Source organism: Cyprinodon tularosa, unplaced genomic scaffold, assembly GCF_016077235.1.
Source record: "Cyprinodon tularosa strain WSP-4 unplaced genomic scaffold, ASM1607723v1 ctg168, whole genome shotgun sequence".
Classification (NCBI taxonomy): Eukaryota; Metazoa; Chordata; class Actinopteri; order Cyprinodontiformes; family Cyprinodontidae; genus Cyprinodon; species Cyprinodon tularosa.
In genome coordinates, this window is record NW_024038513.1 from 473,699 (window position 1) to 490,300 (window position 16,602).

The 16,602-nt window shown below is 42.3% G+C and overlaps 1 protein-coding gene across 1 annotated transcript; it reads right to left on the minus strand.

The window, feature by feature from the left end:
• Nucleotides 1-2,643: 2,643 nt before the first annotated feature.
• On the minus strand, nucleotides 2,644-13,761 carry prune (prune exopolyphosphatase). Its single transcript, XM_038281176.1, has 9 exons — nucleotides 13,537-13,761; nucleotides 11,412-11,519; nucleotides 11,141-11,343; nucleotides 8,176-8,360; nucleotides 7,877-8,035; nucleotides 6,500-6,591; nucleotides 6,193-6,351; nucleotides 3,888-3,978; nucleotides 2,644-3,810 (listed from the first exon to the last, which is right to left on the minus strand). Exons 1-9 carry the CDS (start codon nucleotides 13,573-13,575, stop codon nucleotides 3,587-3,589), a joined length of 1,260 nt encoding a protein of 419 aa, XP_038137104.1. The 5' UTR covers nucleotides 13,576-13,761; the 3' UTR covers nucleotides 2,644-3,586.
• Between the last annotated feature and the right edge of the window lie 2,841 nt (nucleotides 13,762-16,602).

A 16,602-nucleotide genomic window follows, 5' to 3' on the forward strand; every position in this document is an offset into this window, starting at 1 on the left:
TATATTTATTTAAGGATCTCCATTGGTCTCTATGAGAGTAGGCAGAGTAAAGGTCAGATTAACAGCTGATCTTGTATTGATCCTGTCTGCTGTAAGTGGGCTCTAGTATAGACAACAGGCTGAGGGGTTTGTGTGATGTTAAGATTTTATGCACAGACGCCAAAGAACAACAACCCAATCTATCTTTGACTTTCATCCATGAACGTCTCTGATGCAAGACAGCAACATCAGTTCGAAATGTACAGCCCAGAGCCAGTCTTGCTGCGCAATGCGGAGTCCAAGCCCCGCAACAACCTCCTTCCCAAGACCCCGGACCAGGAGGTCCGCTCTTCCTCCAGGCCAAAGACTCCAGGCGGCAACCGGAGAACCGGGGTGGGAAAAAGACCCCGATCCTCCCTGCACCCGCTCAAATGTTGTGTTGTTGCGTATTGTTCTCAGGTGTAATCAAAACTGGGAGTACCAAAGGGGGGGCCCGGCACTGTCCACCCCCATCTCCAGAAGGTAGCTGATGTCAGCGCACCCGTCCCAATAGGGATGGGAATCGAAAACCGGTTCCTGTTCAGAACCGGTTGCGTGTGTTCCAATTCCATGGCACCATTTGGCAGCTCGCTTAACGATTCTCTAATCAATTCCAGCCAGCACCAGGGCCTAGCGGGCTCTAGGCAGCACGACTTACGTCACGTTTTTTGCGCAAGTAATGCACACAGCATTCAGTAAACAAGTAGGATGTGACCAGGCGTAAGTCTATTAAAGCAAAACAAAAAAATGGTGTCCCATTGGGTAAACCGATCGAAAGTTTGGCTTCATTTTAAGGAAGAGAAAGATGGCAACAAGGCACTTGGCAATTACCTCCGTGGAGGATCATCCGGTCAGATTGATTCAAAGTTTTCTATCTAAGGAAAACCCGCTGATTGCATCGACTCATTGACTCTTCAGCAATCCCTCACACTAAGCATCCTTGTAGCGACAGTGGAGAGGAAAGAATCCCTTTGAACAGGAAGAAACCTCCAGCAGAAACAGGCTCAGTGTGAGCGGCCATCTGCTGAGGCCCACTGGGGTTCAAGGAGACAGAAGAAGAGACACAAAGGCAACAGGAAAAGGCGGCCCCGTCCAAGAAACACACAGCCAGGCAGACTCATGAAACATAATGCATGACCTTTGAATCCATATGCAGATAACTTCTCAAGTAACCGTCAATGATCAACAAGATCAAAGGCTGCACTAAAGTACATAAGTGCAATACCTACAAAATATTTACTATCAATTCTGCTCAGCCAGGCAGTGTTTTGGTAGTTTGCAATGGCCAAAGGTTTGGTAATAAATAATCTATCCACCTCAATAAAGGAAGGTATTTTATTCAGCTTCCGTACCATAATTTAATGTCTTAGCCTCCATGTCTCTTTACTCTTATCATATTCTCTAAATTTCATTTGATAGTAGGTTTTTTTTTTCCTTTTGCCTGTTAATTTTGGACTTTATTCCAGAGTGATTTTGTATGCTTGCCAATCTGCAGAATTGCTGCTCACTGTGTGGTGTGGAGGCTGCAGCGCCTCATACTGGAAGAAGGTGAGAAGAGCAGAGAGGATCATGGGGGCTCCTCTTCCCTCCATTAAAGACATTTCATCCCAGCGCTGCGTGTCCCGAGCCCATGACATCATCAATGACCCCTCACCCCTCCACCATGGACTATTCTCCCTGCTGCCCTCTGGGAAGAGGCTTCACAGCATTCAATGCAGGACCAGCAGTTTCTGCAATAGCTTCTTCCCCACCGCTATCAGACTGATGAATATTGAAAAAACTACATCATGTCACAGACTCTGCATCAAACTGACCATATCAGGGGCGTGCTTCGATGGCGCAGTGGTTAGCGCATACGACCCATGATAAATTACCAAAAGAGTGGGGATCCAAGTGAAAGAAGGGTCCCAGCGCTCCCGTACACCTCCCTCTTCTAGCTGATCCATCTTCACGAGTTGTTTTCCACAATGGCGGTCATACAAACAAGCCAGTAAGGCACCAAACAGGAAATACGTATAGTGTAGAGCAAATGTGGATTTGACCAATCAGAGGCCTCCTGTCTGCGGTCACCTACAATTTTGGAGAGGTGCAGCAGAGCCTCTGCGGAAGGGGTGGGGGCATATCTGCGACACACACGCAGATGATCTGGTTTCTGAGTATAAATCAGCCTTTACTGTGAAGGAACCGCTCAGACACTTTTATTCTGAAGAACTCATATTGACTTAATATGAAGGAAATGCTCACTTTTATTCTAAAGGAACTCATGCAGACTCGCTGTGAAGGAACCGCCCAGACAATTTTATTCTGAAGGAACTCATACAGATTTGAAGGAACTTCACTTTTATTCTGAAGGAACTCATACAGATTTGCTGTGAATGAAATTCAGATTGTTATTTTGAAGGAACTTATACAGATTTACTGTGAAGGAACTGCTCAGACACTTATTCTGAAGGAACTTATACAGATTTACTGTGAAGGTACTCCCCAGACACTTTTATTCTGAAGGAACTCATACAGATTTGCTGTGAATGAAATTCAGATTGTTATTTTGAAGCAACCTATACAGATTTACTGTGAAGGAACTGCTCAGACACTTATTTTGAAGGAACTTATACAGATTTACTGTGAAGGTACTCCCCAGACACTTTTATTCTGAAGGAACTCATACAGATTTGCTGTGAATCAACTTCAGATTGTTATTTTGAAGGAACTTATACAGATTTACTGTGAAGGAACTGCCCAGACACTTTTATTCTGAAGGAACTCATACTGATTTACTGTGAAGGAACTGCTCAGACACTTATTTTGAAGGAACTTATACAGATGTACTGTGAAGGTACTGCCAAGACACTTTTATTCTGAAGGAACTCATACTGATTTACTGTGAAGGAACTTCTAAGACAGACTTTTATTCTGAAGGGATTCATACAGACTTGCTGTGAAGGAACTTCTAAGACAGACTTTTATTCTGAAGGGATTCATACAGACTTGCTGTGAAGGAACTGTTCAGACAGACTTTTACGTTTGCAGTTTATTGAGGATAAAACTGACATGCAATTGTTAACGTAAGCAGAGGTGATTGGTGTGTTGAGGTTTGATCGCTTAAGCATATTCAATAATACTGTTTTCTTATCTTTCTTGGTGGGATCTCACAAACGAGTGGAAACTCTCTAAACAACACAAAGGTTATAAAAAAGGTGAAATCAAGCCTTTAGTTTTAACGGTTTCCAACAGAACGTACCTCAGCTACTCTTTGGTTGCTTAGATTGTCCTTTTGATCTAAATTAGAAAACACATCCTGAACTGACTGCGGGACGATCCAGTTGGGCTCCTTCAACGCTGGCTCTGTTGAGAATCTGCTGTAACACCGTATTTCACTGAGAAAAGCCCAGTTCTGTTGGTCTGGTTCTGTAGCACCAGCTTTATTCCACCTGGATCTCTGGGATTGAAAAGGTTTATTGTCAAAAGTACCGATGTTCTGCCCCTCCATCGCCGTCCTTAGACGCTGCTGCGGCAACAGGGATGCTGGGAGGAGACCAGGGATGCCCTGAAACTGACAGAAAGAAGGTCAGAGGTCAGCGGAGTCCATTTGGCGGAATTTGTCCTGCAGGTCTTCAGCAGTGATCTTCGGCAGGCCTTCATCCAGAGGACAGCCCTCAACCAGACTGTTCATGGGGGTGGGGGGGACCAAAGACTCCTCCTCGGCGTCTCCAAGGCAACAGTCTCCATCGCACTCCCTCAGGAAGTCCTTCACGATGGGGAGGAGCTTCTTCCTGGAAGCCAGCTTGTTCCCTGTTAGACGAAATGAGACTTTTGATTGAACAGACAGAAGCTTCCCGCTCACCTGGAGAGCCAGGTAGAAATCCCACCTTGGTGATAGGCTGAGATGTGAGGGTGGGAGGAGCTGACTGGATGGAGGTTGAGGTCCAGGGTGCGGGCCTGTTCAAGGAACTTGCTTACCTAAAGGAGAACATCAAGGTTGTTATCCATGTTGGTTCAGTTCATAGTTAAAGAAGCTAGTTCAAACAGTCGAAAACTAGCTAGCTAACGTTCATACTTCACTTATTGAAAAAATTAATGAAGTTCACAAACCTATAAATGAACTAGTTGAAGTTGATTTGGTAAATGAAGCCACAATCCTCCACAATAGAACCTCATTTTTAATCCTTTAAATGTTTGAGCATAATATATAGAGAGAAATGGAAAATACTGGATGGAGTCAATGTCTACTGGATGTGCAGTGAAGCCTCTATTTAACAGAATTACACAGAATTTCAGAAACATTCGGGAGCAATCAGGTTCTGCTAAAAAAGATCTGGATCCAAAATGATTTCTTCCATTCTTCACTCAGCAGCAGATATTTCCCAAGAAAGCTTGGATCCTTTAACTCCATGCGTGGCTTTAAATCTGAAAAGAACGTGTGGTGTGGATCCTTCTACCTCCACCACAAAGTGTTTGTATAGTTTTATAATTCCTATTTAGTTCCAGATTTAGTTTACTCCATTTACATGTCTATTTTCTAATGGGTGCACACTTTAGTTACCATGTCTGAATGGTTTATTTGCTTTGAGGTTCTATAAATGCAGATCAGCTGGAGGTGGAAGCTGGGAACAAACCACTGTCTCAAAGAGGGAGGGATTTTGTTTAAGTTAACCTTAAGTCATTTTATCACCTTAATATTCACTTATTATTTATGCTAAGTTAAAGAGTTGTTTAATGTGTTTTAGTTTTGTATGGATTTTTATTTATTTATTGCTTTTCTGTTATATTGTGCCGCCCTCATGTGGCAAGTTTAGGTCTTTCCACCCCAACTTATGCAGCCTCTGTTCTTTTTCAGTAGGTCAGTTTTAGTTTAAGTTAATGTTCAATTGACCTTAGTTGAGTTGGGCCTAAATCCATGTTATTTATTATTAAAGTCGTAGGAAGCGGCCGTTCCAACCATCGCATTTCCGAATTCTCCCGAGTGGTGCCCGACTTTACACGCGTGAATAAAGTGAATGTGATTGGTCGATTATCAAGGGGTCAGGATTGTTGTGGTGGAAGGTTCTCAAGCAAGTTTGGTTGTGGCTGGTTTGTCGGAAGCATCTTGCTAACCAGTTAGCATCTTAGTGCTAGCAGGTTCCCAATGGGAAATTCCATTGGGACCAAGTAGCACTAAATTGGTGACTTAGAAACGATGCTGTCAAGGAACGCTATGGACAGCGGAAACATGCAAGAGGAGGAGAGTTTAGTGTCGGAGGTCGTGGATGAGTCTCCTCCGTCATCCATTTTTTATTTAGAGGAGGAAAGCGGGGACGAAGATGTTGTGGAAGAGGACGCCAGGGCGGCAGAAGCTTGGTTTGGTGTAGAAGGCTTCCAGCCGTACATGTTTGAGCCCTTGCCTCGCAACGCTGCCAGTTCTGTTAGCTCTACGCCTGCAGAAGACACAGACGTCCATCCCCGTGAACACTGGGACGCAACTCAATGGGAAAGGAAAGGATTCTGGTTTCAACCGTTGCATATATTAGCTAAAATGCTATGACCGAAAAAATTTGATTGACAGATGACCATTGATATATGATTGGCCGAATTTAGGTGTTCAGGCTGATGTAGAACTAACTGGCCTGCAGAAGATAATGGAAAAAAACACAGATTTTAAGACAGGATTTTTTTTTTTTTTAAATAGAAATTTTCTAAATTTTGTGACATCATCTGATAAAGAGTACATTTATATACACGTTTAAGCCAGAATGATTTGAGATTTAAATATTATTTACCTACAACTTTAATTACTCAAATTAATGGGAGGGTCTGACAATTAACAACAATTCCAAATATAAAAAATAAATTACAAATATTGGTTCTAAATTAACTTAAATATATTTTCCATACCAAAAGAAGAAAACTAAATTGGTAGAAATAACAAATTGATAAAATTTAGCATAAATTATTATTATTAGTGTTATTATAAATGGCCATAACACTGACATTATAAGCAAACAAAGGTGAGCTGTGTGTGCGTCCCTCATTATACTCTGTGAATAGGCACAACACTGGTTGTTATGGTAACAGAGACTGACACCTGCATGGAGGCTTCTATCACATGCTACCAGGTAACTTTTGCAGTACTTATTTATTTGCATCAGGAAACTATCAGAACTATTGAGTCAGATCTGTGTGTTGTTAATGAGGTACCTGCTCCCTGCAGGTGGTGCTGTGGCTGAACACACCGAGCTCTCTGATTGGCTCTTTGCTCTCAGTGAAGGAGATTGTCATCATGATCAGCAAATCGTATCCAAACTTGTGACAGAAAGCTGAAAGCTCTGCTTCAAGGTCAGGCCTCTGCAGGAACTCCTGGAAGACAAGAGGAAGCTCTGCCTGTGAAAGAAAACTCAGGGGAAACCCGCTGCTAGGTGGCCCCCTACTGGCAGACAGGCGCTACTTTGGCTGATGTTTGCGTATGTCTGTGTTCAGTTTAGGGTACAGTCTATAACTGTGTTACCTCCAAGGTAATGTACAGAACAGGAACAGCAATGTTGAGACTTCCTGAAACGGCTTTCATGTCTTTTAACAACATCTGCTCCACGTTCAGACCTGAGGACCAAACACAACACTTAGAACCAGAACCACAGCATACTGTTAGAACCATAGCATTGAGTGTCGCAGCTCAGGAATTACAGGAGCCATCTTGGGGAGGTCGACCTGCTCCCCTAACCAGCTGGTTTAACCAGAACAAAGGATGCCTCATCACTTTGCGGCATGTTTTGGTTTGAAACCCCAGTGGGCCTCAGCAGATGGCCGCCCACACTGAGCCTGGTTCTGCTGGAGGTTTCTTCCTGTTCAAAGGGAGTTTTTCCTCTCCACTGTCACTACAAGCATGCTTAGTGTGAGGGATTGCTGAAGAGTCAATGAGTCGATGCAATCAGCTGATTTTCCATAGATAGAAAACTTTGAACCAATCTGACTGGATGATCTGGTGAACTGGAAAGTGACCTGAGATGACATGATGGGAATTGGAGCTATAGAAATAAACTGAATAGAATTGAACTGATGGACGACAAGAGGGATAACTTTGTGCAGCAATTGGAGCTTTGTAAGACATTACTGAATAAACAGCATATATAGACATAGAATAGAAAATCCCTTTATTGTCCCTCAATGGGAAAATTTGACCCTAAAAAAATGTATAAAAATAACAGAATAAATGACAGAGTTAAAAGTATAAGAAATAAAATACTGTACTTTACAGTGTTTTAAATATATATATATATATATATATATATGAAAGAGAGATGTGTGACAGATATATATTTGTGTATACCTGTATAAATGTTTGTGTATATAGTAATAAAAAATATCTATAAATGTATGAGTGGCTAAGCTTTGCAACATGCATCCATCCAATCAGAATACTCTATTACTCTTAATCCCACTAAGAATATTTAAACGCACTGAAACTATTGTTTTCAGCAAAAAAAAACAAACAAACATGAAATTTAGTTCAATATTCAAAGAGTTAAAGTTGATTAAAATTGATTCTGTCTGTTCGACACATCGCACTGAGGGGAGCTGTCGACCGCCCTAAGATGGCGCCACCAAATCACTTCAGCGCCCGGAGACGAAAGCTGTGGATGCGGGTCTACTCTAATAACAATGGTTCCAACTAAGAGACACTGTTAGAGCTACCAGATGTCATCTACTCTAGCAGCTCCTTATTCTAACAGCTGAATGATGGAGCTGTGATCAGTAGAAACATTCATCCTAGTGGATGGTGATACTGACTACTACACTACGCTCCACTGTCTGGTAAAGTTCGCATACTGAGTTGTCGCACGATGCCACAGGCGTCAGACGCTGGAACAGGAACTCATGAACTCACCTGAGACGTCAAACTTTGCCTCCTGCAGCTCCTGGAACAGAGCGCCCCTCGGTGGCAGAGCAGGGAACCGTGTCTCCAGCGCAGCAGCATACTGACTGTCTTTAGGCGTCACTTTACCTGCAGCAGGAGCCATGTTGACGCAGTCCAGCACCATCGCTGCTGCTCACAAACACGCACACACACAATAACCGCAAACGGTCGTTCGTCATAAACCTGCAAGTCAGCATGATCGGTAATCTGCAAACCGTGGACCGGATCAGCGCGTTCATCCAGGTGTGTGTGTTTGTCACAGGCCGTACCGTAGAGCAGCTGGGCGAGCTGCTGGTCCAGGATCTGTGGAGCTTTTTGGATGATGCGTTCGGTTACCAAGGTGGCACAGGATCCCACCATCTCCACGGTAACCGGGCAGCTGGGGGAAGCTTTTCTCTCAAGCTGATGATGGTCGAGTACCTCCACCACTGCCCCCTCCAGGTCAGCGTCTGAACTGCAGCAGAGAGTTTTTATAACAGAGACACCTGGCAGATTTATCAGCAGGTAAAGTCTAATGCCATTTCTCAATTTGCGAGAACACGAGTACGGACTCGTTTCCTCGCCAAGTATGTTCTTGAGAAGAAAACAGGGAAGTATGGACTCTGGGAAAATGGCAGCACATAAATATGGGTCAATTGGAACAGACGCATGAGAGAGGGCTGATGAAGACAGGCTAACGTTAGCCCTGGCTGCTGCAGACGGACTAACGCTAGCCCTGGATGCTGCAGACGAGCTAAAGTTATCGCTGGCTGCTGCAGACGCACTAACGTTAGCCCTGGCTGCTAAAGACGGACTAACCTTAACCCTGGCTGCTAAAGATGGACTAACCTTAACCCTGGCTGCTAAAGACGGGCTTACGTTATCGCTGGCTGCTGCAGACGGGCTAACGTTAGCGCTAGCTGCTAAAGACGGACTAACCTTAACCCTGGCTGCTAAAGACGGGCTTACGTTATCGCTGGCTGCTGCAGACGGGCTAACGTTAGCGCTGGCTGCTAAAGACGGGCTAACGTTAGCCCTGGCTGCTAAAGACGGGCTAACGTTAGCCCTGGCTGCTAAAGACGGGCTAACGTTATCGCTGGCTGCTGCAGATGGGCTAACGTTAGCCCTGGCTGCTAAAGACGGGCTAACGTTAGCCCTGTCTGCTAAAGACGGGCTAACGTTAGCCCTGGCTGCTAAAGACGGGCTAACGTTAGCCCTGGCTGCTAAAGACGGGCTAACGTTATCGCTGGCTGCTGCAGATGGGCTAACGTTAGCCCTGGCTGCTAAAGACGGGCTTACGTTATCGCTGGCTGCTGCAGACGGGCTAACGTTATCGCTGGCTGCTAAAGACGGGCTAACGTTATTGCTGGCTGCTGCAGATGGGCTAACGTTAGCCCTGGCTGCTAAAGACGGACTAACCTTAAAGGGATAGTTCGGTATTTTTGACATGAATCTGTATGGCATCCCCATCACCAGTGGCATGCAATCACACTGACTTACCCCTGGCAGCGTCCTGTGAGCAGAGTTATCGTCCAGTTTTGGTCAAGCCGAAAGTAGTCCGGCAGGTTTTTAGGAACAGCGAAATAAAACGTTTCTCTTCCCAAAACATTATGTGTTCAAAAGAGCGATATTTTTGCATCCCAAAAACATTGTAGTGGAAAAAGTAACACGTCGGCGCGCACTGATACGAACAGAGAGAAAATAGGACCAAGTGATAACGACGTGTTACTTTTTCCACTACAATGTTTTTGGGATGCAAAAATATCGCTCTTTTGAACACATAATGTTTTGGGAAGAGAAACGTTTTATTTCGCTGTTCCTAAAAACCTGCCGGACTACTTTCGGCTTGACCAAAACTGGACGATAACTCTGCTCACAGGACGCTGCCAGGGGTAAGTCAGTGTGATTGCATGCCACTGGTGATGGGGATGCCATACAGATTCATGTCAAAAATACCGAACTATCCCTTTAACCCTGGCTGCTAAAGACGGGCTAACGTTATCGCTGGCTGCTGCAGACGGGCTAACGTTAGCCCTGGCTGCTAAAGACGGACTAACCTTAACCCTGGCTGCTAAAGACGGGCTAACGTTATCGCTGGCTGCTGCAGACGGGCTAATGTTAGCCTTGGCTGCGTGTCACTACCGAATTCATGACCGAAGCACGAACAGATATACATCTGGGAGTTGATAAATAATGTAATGATGGTTATAAAATTACTTATTTCTTTCCTTAACTCACTAAAGAATAATATTACGCATCTTTAAAAAATGTTTTATGACTTTTGTGAGACAATTTTGATGCTTTTCACTTTTTCTTTGTTAAACAGCTTCTCTGACGTCATCATGGGACACTCTCAGTGCAAAATAAGAGTCTATCTGCATTTCAGTTGTTTCTTTCTTTAGGTTACACACTATATACCATAAGGTAAATATATACTATATACCATAAAACTCAAAAAGACTAGATTTATGTTTAAATCCAAAGCCAAAAATGTTAGCCACTGGAAGTAGCGTAGGATTACATTTCCGGTGCAGATCGGGAACAGATGAGTGATAAAACAGAAAGGATTTTAAAGCATTTATTTAATAGATTACTATTTTTGGGGAGGGAAAAACTTCATTTAGGTCTTTTTAACAAAATAAAATCGAGGGCGACCCGGATGTATATCTGCATGCCTAATTGAGCTGATGATGCATGAGTAAAATGCGTTGTGCTTCCGGGACGGATCGGGTAGTGACACTGCGGTTAGCCTTGGAGCTCTGCTGGTTGCTGTGGTCTCTCAACATCAGAACTTTTATTTTTTTAATCATGCACTAAATCAGGAAATGGGCCTTATAGCGAGGCTTAAAGTATAATACTCTTGGCTCAAATGATCCTAAAACGTACTTTTATTGAACAACAGCAACAGAAAAGAGAACTTTTAACTTAACGCTGAGCTCTGTGAGCGCTAACCTGGAAGCTGCTGCTGCTGCAGTGCATGCTGGGACAGCTGTCAATCTCAAGAACGGATAAGTCTGCTCTGATGCATGCTGGGTAAAGAGGGAGGGGCCAGAACAACATCCTGGGGCTTTGTCCGTTCTCTTTCTTTTTGTTCTTGTGAATTGGAACCATAGTAGGGTTGAGGCTGATGATGTTTTCCGAGCACATGAGAACGCACGAGTACACGTGTTGTGAAATGTCAGCACTCAGACGTTTTCAGGTAAACTAAGGCCTTTCTACAGATTACCCGGCAGCTGTGTGAGGTTGGTGTCTCACCTCGGCAGGACGTTGTGGTCCACCAGGGTCAGCCGGAGGCGGCCTGCTGTGTGCAGAGCTCTGAGGTCCAGCTGGTCCCTGAACAGCAGCAGGTCTGGAGACAGACCCGTCCGCCGCAGCAGGAACAGGTTGTCTGATCGCAGCACCAGTTCCGACTGTCGGATGTTGAGCAGGGGCAGAACCGGCGGGTCGCCACCTGCAGTCTGACACACACAGAGACCTAAACATGGGGCTCCGAAGAGAGCTGGCGGCTGATTGGGCAGCATCTCACCCTGAACAGGAAGTAGGCGAAGGCGAGGGCGGACACCATAGAGTCCACATCACAGGCTTCATTCCCTAAAACCACATGGACACCAGGACCGGCCGGACCCACGTTTTCCTGGACAACCAAGACAGGGCAGTTAGACGACGGAAGCAGTCAGAACCTGATAGCCAGGTGGAGCTGAAGGACACCTGTTCACTTCCTGTTTGAGAACCCAGTGGGTTCTACTGTAAACCGGAGAGCGTCCTGATGATGTAAACATGACAAAACATGTAGAGCTTAGAAACAATGTGAGCAGATAATAAAACAAATATGGCCGCACCTGAGAACCATCTTCCGTTATTTTGGGATTATTTTGTTTTCTTGTTGTTGTCTGGCTTCAAAGGTCTGATTTTTATATTATAACTGGATCTGATTGGCTGTTGGTATTACATGGTGCTGTGAAGTCACCAGCCGCCATATTGGAACTCCCTTACAGCGTCAAACAAAGATGATGTTCAGAATTCAAACTTCTGAAAGTTCTTTAAATCTGAAATGATTCCATCCTGTTCAATAAATGATCAGTGTTTTTTATTCAGAGCAATTTTCATGTGAATGTGTTTTACTGGAGGCATCCATGTTTGTCAAAGAACACTACTGCCACCTACTGGTTAGTGACGTCACGCTGCGGTAACGCGCTATTATCCAAGTCATCTTGAAAACATTCTTCTTCCAAATGTTGGCTACATATTACGGGTTTTTTCTCTGGCCAGAAGTTCGATGGCAAATCCTCCCTCTTCAAGTTGGCGATCCAACGACCAACCCGTCCGTGGAGGATCAGGAATCAGAAAGGTGGAATAACTCTTTTTTTCACTTTTCCCCGATGTATTCCAGCATCCAGCTGCCATGCACGTGGGCATTGTCAGTTTCACTATAGCTCTGGTGAATTTCAATGGTGAAGTCCTCTGGAAATCTTCAATAATTGTTGTTGATTGCAGATGTGTCTAGTAGTTCCCATTGATTTAGCTTGGAAAGCGGGGAGAATGGCGCTAGGCTTACCGCACCGTGACGTCACTGCTGGAAGATGGCAGGAGGGAGGGGTTACTATATTTGGGCAAAAATGGCCGCTCCCAGACTCAGTGATTGAGACAAAAATTATTTTTTTTTTACTGATTAACACTAAATTCATTAAATCACTGAGAACATATTAGTTTTAGGGTTAAATGATGATGATCCATTGATTATTCATTGCTGACCGAACTTTTCCTTTAAAACCGGAATGAACGTAGAAACAAATTTACTAGATTCCAGGTCCGTTAGGAGCACTCGTGTCACTTATTGCCCCCTTTTTCCTTTCTCATACTTGTTTCCACAGTAACAGAAGGATTAGTTTGGTCTGTTTAGAGCTGTAGCAGTCCCAGACCATCACACCACCCCCACCGTGCTTTACTGTAAAGTATGATGCTCTGTATCTGATATTCTACTAGATTTACTCCAGACATAAAGTCACACTTTTCTTCAAATCTTGAGAATCGTTTTATTTTGTGTTAAATGTACTTTAAACCTTTGTGTTCTTTGTCTCTGATGAACATGTGGAGTAATGCTGCTACCAAAGACTTTGCTTTTCATCTGTTGTTGAATTTCTTTAGATCAGGAAATGATCTCTGGCAAGCTGATGCCTCTAAATCTGCCTCATGTCAGACAACATCTATTTAAGTAATTTCTTCCCTTCTTCTGGTCTGGTAGTAATCGGATGTGGATGCACAGTGAAGCATAGATGTGTCAACCTAGAATTGATGAAGAGAAAATAAATGAAAACTGAAGACGCACAACACGAGACAGTGCTAATTACAAATGAAATGGAATAAAAATTATAAAATAAACAAATTTTTATTGTATCGCATTTAAAAAACCTCATGCAATGCAGAAAATGATTCTTTAACTAGAAATTCATTTGAAACTCTTCGATGCTCTTAATTTGAAAAGATGACCGGAAATACACTTTGAAAAATGGCCATATAACGGTGCTATTTTTTGCTAGCTTATCCCATCAAATAGTAATAAATCAAATTGAGATCACATCGGTTGCTGTTGTCCATTATTTGCAGTCGGCTGCTTTAACTTAGTTGGACCGAACGTTGGAGGTTATCGGTACCTGCAAGGTCCGCCGGCAGGCCCGCAGAAACTCCTCCATCTGCGGTAGCTAGCCGTTAGCTTCTGGGCGGTTTGGCTCCGGTTCTGTTAAAGGGACCGAACCGAACCGTTAGCGGGTACCGGGGGCTCAGCGGGTAACACGTCCGAGCCAGAACCTAAGCGGGTAAACGGCCCGCAGCTGAAGGGGACTGTTGGTACGGAACGGGGTGAAAGGTCAAGAGGAGGCATTCACTGGTAGCTCGGAAAACAGAAATAATTTCCCCCTGTATGTTGGAACAAAACATGGTCGCTAGTCAATAAGTATTTTCTAGTTAACAATGTTAAAGAGATTTCCTTTAAGATTATTCACAGCTGTTATCCAGTTAAATCATTTTGGATGATTTAACTGCACTTTGTTACTCTGAGTCCTACAGGCAGCTATAGGAAGTTATTCATCGCTTCATTCTGGACAATATTTATGACAAATTTGAACTTTATTTTAAGGATGTTTTATGTGGAATTACAGAATATAGAAAAGGACTCTGGCCATTTCTTTTTATGTAATATTTTGCTTCTGTTGGCCAAATTTTATATCCATAAATGTAAAAAGGGCCAATGAAAGTCAGAATTGTGACTTTTTCCCCACATTAAACAAATACAAATTAAAAATCAGTTAACTTTTAATTTTTTTTTCAGTGTCCCTAATCCTCTTCCTCAGGAACCTTTTTTTCAGTTTTCCCCTGAGCTGCTTTGAACAGTTTAAACCAGGAGTCACTTCACCCAATGAGTTTAATCATGACATCAAATGAAACATAATCATACGTCAGAATCCATATAAAACTAAATAAGTTTTAAACACTAAAGGTTAATCTCCCAGATATACTTATCGATTATTCCCAAAACAAGGTGCAAAATTAATACTCTTGATCAAAAGTCTAATTTTAAAATAAATGGAAAGTAGTGAGAACACCAAGTGACGGGATTATAAAGTACTCAGTATTCAATCTAGTGACGTAGTAAAATAGAAGGAGCCGTGATTCAGACCGTTTCCTTGACTGAATTTTACCTAAAGTCAAAGTATATTGGCTCATTGCTACTTTCATATTTGTTTTGCACCTTCAAGGTTTATATAGTTTCATACATTTTCTGGAACTTTAATATACAAGTTGTCCTTTACTTTGTTCAGGGTTCCTACAGCATAAGGCAAGTTAAATTCAAGACTTTTTAATGCCACTTGAAATAAAAATTTAAGACCAAATTCACACAAGAAAAACCTGCTTGCGACAACTTAACCCAAAGGTTTATTCTAACATAAACCACTGCACTAATGCTTTAAATTTTGAAAAGCTTCCCATACAGGAAGAAAGCTAAAAACACAGAAATGACAGATATATTTGAACAATTATTTAACTGAATTCACAAACTTTGCTTTAGCAGGGAACAAAACAAATCAGTTTTAAAGCCACAACATAACCAGTGCTAAGTCTTTTTTTTGCAGCATCTCCCAAATGTCCCGGCCGCTTTTATTGGTTCCGCTATCGGGACGGAACCAATAATGGCGAGCCATTATTTTTTTTGGAAAAAAAAAAAAAAAAGGTCAATTTTAATGTTTTATTTAGATTACAAAAATAAATCATGATGAAAATTATCCTTTTTATGAGGTTTTAAAAATTAAGACCTACGAAAGACTGATTTAAGACATTTTAATACCAATTAAGGCCTTAGTTTTATTTTGAAGAAATCAATTTCTTTTAAGACTTTTTAAGGACCCGTGGGAACCCTGTTTATGAAAATGTAAATAAAACTGTTAGAGTTAGTAGTTGGCATATTAATATACTGGTAGAAAATACTATTTTTAGTAAAGTTCACACAAAACTAGATGTTTTAAGGAATTAAATTACATCCAGAAGTTCAGACTAATTCACCCAGATAGAACTAATTTATTACGATTTTATGATTCTTAATCGATAGGACTTGGAATCGAAACAAGGAATCGGAATCGTTCGCATTCAAAAGAAACCGTACTATTCCTGTTAGGCAAAGATGAGGGTTTAAATTCACTTGAAAGGGAAGAGACGATTGAAACTGCTGCCTGAGAGACGTTACTGAGGGTTTACTTTGTTCAGAAGCAGCAGCCTGTTTGTTACATCCTGCTTTTAACTATAAAAGCAATTAACAGGTTTATTTTATTTAACCAGCAGCAGCTTGAACATAACGGTGCTCAAAAGGGGGCGCCAGGCTGTGGGACACATGCTGATGCACACATCTTCAAAGTGTTTCGGTTTTTGTAAAGACGACTTTCAGCCTTTCCCTAAATCTGTGTAACTTTTGATTTTTGTAGTCATTTCCCAGAAGGCTGCTCCACGATTTGACCAGCATCATCCGTGTGCATGTCTTTTGCACAGTAACTGTCCAGGTTCAGCACAGTAGTCAGGTTTCCCTTCCTACCCTGGAAAGGAAAAATTCGATACATTCAGAAGGAACTTCTCCAGCAGGCAGCATCCAGGGATTAGATACGATTGCTCAGAGCCGTACTTACACCCAAACAGTACATGAGGTGAAATAATTTCCCCAGTCCAGTAGCCGTAGTTTCAGATGAGTACATCAGCTTTCAAAAATTATTTTTATTTGTTTGTAATACAGAATCAGCATTTTATTCATTTACAGTTTTTAAAAGTTTAATTTAGAGCATAAGAGCTAATTTGAAACAATTAGTGTATAGAATCGTGGATTGATCAGAAGTCTAATTTCGAACAACACTTGAAGGCAGCTCCTCTTCCTGTAGGAACTCTGGGTAATGTAGTACTAAGAGGTTTGTTTATATAGAGATACAAGCCTTCAGCTGTATCAAAGGCTGAAAATAATGTAATGATGAATTGTTAAAATACCAGCTCAATAAATGTGGTTTTGATAACGAGGGGGGAAAAAAAATTAGAAAATTAATAATACTGGTTTAGTTTTCTAAAATGATCTAAACTGATCCTGAACCAGTTTACATTTAAAATAATTTTTAAAAGTAAACTCATTGGATGAGCAGTTTCTGTAGTTATAATTTTACGATTTATAAAAAAAAAAAAAACACACACAA